Source organism: Lichenostomus cassidix, chromosome 18, assembly GCF_008360975.1.
Source record: "Lichenostomus cassidix isolate B80296 chromosome 18, HeHo_3.0, whole genome shotgun sequence".
NCBI classification, from domain to species: Eukaryota; Metazoa; Chordata; class Aves; order Passeriformes; family Meliphagidae; genus Lichenostomus; species Lichenostomus cassidix.
This window is the reverse complement of record NC_139498.1, coordinates 4,381,701-4,386,134: the sequence shown is the minus strand read 5'-3', so window position 1 is coordinate 4,386,134 and position 4,434 is coordinate 4,381,701. Positions and strand designations below refer to the sequence as shown.

At 50.5% G+C, this 4,434-nt stretch overlaps 1 protein-coding gene across 1 annotated transcript; it reads right to left on the bottom strand.

The window, feature by feature from the left end:
• Nucleotides 1–409: 409 nt before the first annotated feature.
• On the bottom strand, nt 410–1,583 carry SMIM36 (small integral membrane protein 36). The gene has a single exon (XM_085077653.1). The coding sequence runs from the start codon at nt 1,035–1,037 to the stop codon at nt 708–710; it is 330 nt and encodes a 109-aa protein (XP_084933779.1). The 5' UTR covers nt 1,038–1,583; the 3' UTR covers nt 410–707.
• Nucleotides 1,584–4,434: the final 2,851 nt, after the last annotated feature.

The following is a 4,434-nucleotide window of genomic DNA, read 5'->3' as shown; positions in this document are numbered from 1 at the left end:
AGTTCCTGCTTCTCCTTGGGCAGGAGGCATTGTACCCAGCTTTTCCAGGAAGCAAAGTTATCCTGTCAGGGGATCTGTGCAGGGCAAGGGCTGCTCTCCCCTGCAAGAACAGAGCTTGTGTTCTACCTATGGAAAATAGGTGCCAAGGCAGGCTTGGTGCTGCCCTCGGGGAGCTCACACACAACATGGAAAGTATTAAATTCTGATGGGAGCAGCAGCTGGCTTCTCTTGAAAAGGCACTGTTTCTATCTTTTGAAAGTCCTCAGCATTCCTTTTCTCCCTGGGGAGGTGGGAGCAGCCTCCTGAGGTAATTTGTGTGACTGAGGAAGATGTGCTGAGGCTGTGGGGCAGCACAGCTCAGCCCAGTGGGGTCAGATGCTCTGAACAGCACCTTGCCCTGCCCAAATCACTGCACCAGGCACAGCTGGAGATGAAACCAAGGCCCCTCATCAGTGCCTGAGTGATCACAGTGTCACTGCTGCTGGCTGCCAGTGGGCTGCAAGGCAGCAGCAGGAATGGAAATTAGTCTCTTTATGGCTGGCAGGCGGAACTGCGAGCTCATGTGGATGCAGAGCACAGCTCAGTATCAAATTGACCCCATGTGGAACAGCACAGATCAAACAAACCAGCGCTGAGCTTACCTGGGACTGGCGTTCTGCACACGGGGAGTGGACATGGCAGAGAGGCTGGAGCTGCAGGCAGGCTCCCTACACAACTGTAGTCCTTTTCCCAGGCAGGTCGGCAGGGTTCTCGTAGCCAGAGACGAGCCCCTTAGCCCAGCGGGTGCCGGGGGAGCCCTGCTGCATCACCACCAGCCGGATCGGGGGCTGCGTGTCTGCAGGGACCTCAGGAGCATATTCCTTGCTGGGATCCTTCCCCCTGCAGTCGTAGAGCACGCAGGAGATCAGGAAAACCAGGAGCAAAATGACATAGCTAGACACCAGAATGATGAGATTCAAGGTAACGGGGTCAATCTCCAGATAAAACTCCATCAGGTCCCATACCAGAGAGTGCAAACCCGGAGAATGAAGTTTCATATGCACGAGTGAGCAAGTGCTAACTGATCAGAATAGATGTATTGGCTTTGTGGTAAAAATACTCTAATCCTCAGGTCTCCTGTAGCAATGGATTTCCCTGAACCGGACGATTAAAGCAGCTCAGTTTAATAACTTAAGCTCCTTCTTTTAATGCCACGTTGCCTACAGTGGCAGAAGCTAAATTTGATTGCTATATTGACAGGAAAACATCCCCCTTGCCCAGGTACCATCTCATTCCTTGATGAGCAGGTACCAAACTGGGTTTCCTCTAAGAGCACTTTGCAGAGCCTCCTTTCCTCGAGTGGGTTTGGGCTTGTGGGCTGATAAAAACTGAGCTGTGTAATTAGTTAATGAATACAGAAATAATTAGGAAGTCATTTGCAAGGTAACTTTTGTCAAAATCTCACGAGCATTTTGTCAAAATCTCTGATTTTGACTAAGACCTTTCTGCCCTGGGTTAGTGCTATAGAAGGTTTTTTAAGTTAATTAAAGATGTTTATTACCCAGGTCCCTGTCAGGATTACAGGGACACATCACACTGCTGTCACACACTGCCCAGCCCATTCCTCCACTGTAGGATCTGCTTCCCACAGGCTGTTCCATCCCCCTTGAGTCTCCCACGTGTGAGAAGATGCAACAAAACCACAGCATTTCTGTAGCCTGGGCACTGCTAATTGGTTTTTCACACGTGGACCCTCTCTGTGCTGAAAACTGGGTGAAATTTGTGAGTGGCTGTTCCCTGCCTCGCAACCACAAAACCTCCAAGTGCCTTTTGCACCTCCCAGATTTATGTCTCTGAAGCTGCCGAGGGAGTGGGGACACCCAGAGCTGCCACATGTCACCAGCACAGAGCCTACACGACGCTCACCCCTCCTCACAAAACTCCAAGGTTTTGGTTACAGCACTGGGGGGTTTTAGGAAGAGATTAGGCTGTCCCAGCTCTTAGCAGTGCCAGAGCTGTGGAAAAGGGCTTTTCGTGTCAGCAGGAATCCGATCTGGCGCGTCTAAGCTGTCAGAAATATGTCATGGGGCCATCCTGCCGCCTCGCCTCGACACATGCCGCTCGTTTTAAGGTCAACATCAGCCCTGTTCCCCACCCACCATCTGCCCCACGGCTCTTCAGCTGAGGAGGAGTTTGTGTCAGGAGTAATCCCAAGGCTGGCACTGCCAGTTTGGCAGGGGGAGAGAACCCCACAGCACCCAGGATGCACATTTGTGGGTTTCTGCTCCTTTGTGCCTGTCACACGTGCTGTGTCTGAAACAGAGCATTTGGCTGTCAGATGTGGTTTAGAAGAGGCTGAGATTTTTTTCAAGACAGGCTCTTAATTATGGACTTCCCTTCCAAAGCAATGGTGCTGGGAGCTGGGATTTGGTTTCAGTGCACATTGGGAAACTGAAAGCCTTTTGAAAATCCCTCCAGAATTCTCAGAAGCACCAATACCTTTGACAGGCAATAGACAAACCTTAATTGTGTCCTCTAAGTCCTCTACACCAACAGGTTTGTTTCAGGTTTCTCTCTAACATTGCAGCACAGAGATACACATTCTAAAGTGTTTGATTTAGATAGGCATCATGCCAGCTTTTAGAGGGACTTTTCAAAATGTAAAATCTGGTTCTACACTGCCACAGCACCTCCTGTGTTGCAGACATGGTCTCCTGGAGAGTAAAAAGGCCTCCTTGGTTCTACATCTCCACAGCATCTCAAAACATTCTTAAGAGTGAAAACAGATGATACTTTTAAGACACCTCCTCCCAGGGCCTGATTTGCAGCAAATTCCTGTTTGCACATGCACTGATGGAGTACTGAGAGCTGCCTGAGACACAGAGTGTTGGGAGCTTTGTAGGAATGGGAAAAAACTCAGGATATGGTGAGTGTATATAACAGTATTAGGTATTTTCTGTAATTTTTGCTTGAAGCCATTGCACAGTGAGTTTTACACTATTAAAAGTTCACGTGTTACTAAAAACAGCAAATAACCTCCCTAATATCAGAAAGAAAAAATAATTTAAAAAATGTCTTGGGAAGAGGTTCTGATGGGAGAGAGCAACAGCAGCACAATTTGCAAAGGAATTGCAGGCAGTGGCTGAAGAAAATACATCAGTCTGGGAGAAACTACACTTTCCTCACCCCATACAGGAGTTCAACCCCAGGTCCCTGCTGTGCCACCTCCTCCTGGGAGGATCAGAGCAGGTTAGTGCTGCTCACAGGAGCTTTTGGGGGTGCTGGACCAAGGCAGCAGCTCAGAAGGCTGATCCAGCACAGAAAGCATCACATGGATGCACTGAGAAGAAAATTCAGGCTCTGCTGGACTCAGACCCATGGAAGCCAAGATAATTTGCCTTCCTGGTGCTCCCCAGGCCAAGCCTGAGGTGCCCCAGGAAGCACTGACCCCATTCCTGAACCCACAGAGAGCCATCACTGCCACTGATTAGCTTAACCATGCTGTCATCGCTAAAAATATCCCCTCAGGAAGAAATCCTTTCAACCCAGCTGCAGTGGGAAAGAGGGGGACAGGGATGGCAGCAGTACCAGCACACTCCAACAGAATGGGCTGAGATGGGTGTCAGAAAGGACACAGCAGGATAACAGCTTGTCCTGCCGTGGCTCTGCTGCTCAGGACAGGGAAAGTGGACACTTGGAGGCTGCAAGCAGCTGCCCCAGGCCATTGCCTTCCTCATTCAAGCCATAATTTAAGAGGGAAACTGCAGAGATTTCAGGGCAGCAGGGAGAAACCTGACGTGATGAGGAGCCACAGTTACTGCAATTTCTACAGCCCAAACCTCCAGTGCCCAGAGCAAACCCAGTGCCAGCAGGTGTGTTACACACACCAAGGGCAGAACCACGGCCACTGAGCCCCTCTGGGTGCCCAAATGCCTGTTTGAACTGTGCATGGTGTTTGAGAGGAGCCACACTTGAATGTGTTTGTGGCTCATGGTTTTTGAGGTCATGCCTTCCCTTAGCACAAACTGTGCCAGGGTAGAAGGGCCTGACCTCTTCTCCCACTTTCCCATCCTACAAGGAGCCTCTCACCCAGGTCTCCTACTGCCTACACATTTCCCTAGTGTCAGAAATAATGAAATAGATCTGAGAGCTTTGGAGAAAGGGAGCAGGAATTCAGCAGCAGCACAAAAAACAACGAGAGGTGCGGCACAGACAGAATCCGGCAGCACCGCAGAGCTGAACGCACAGAACCCCAAAAGTACAAGGTGACAGCGTGACTTTTCCCCAGGTTTGGTTTTTTCCCCTGCAGGGACTTTTCAGCTCGGGTTTTTTAAGCGTTCCCAAGGTCTGCTCCCGGCCGGCCACACGTAGGAGCTGTTGCTTTCCGTATGGAGCATCCCGGCGAGCGCCGGCCCGGCAGGTGGCACCGGGACCCCGCCGGTGACACACACCGCT

Coding starts and splice junctions, on each gene's coding strand:
- SMIM36 (XM_085077653.1), bottom strand. CDS start 1,037: ATGAAACTTCATTCTCCGGGTTTGCACTCTCTGGTATGGGACCTGATG.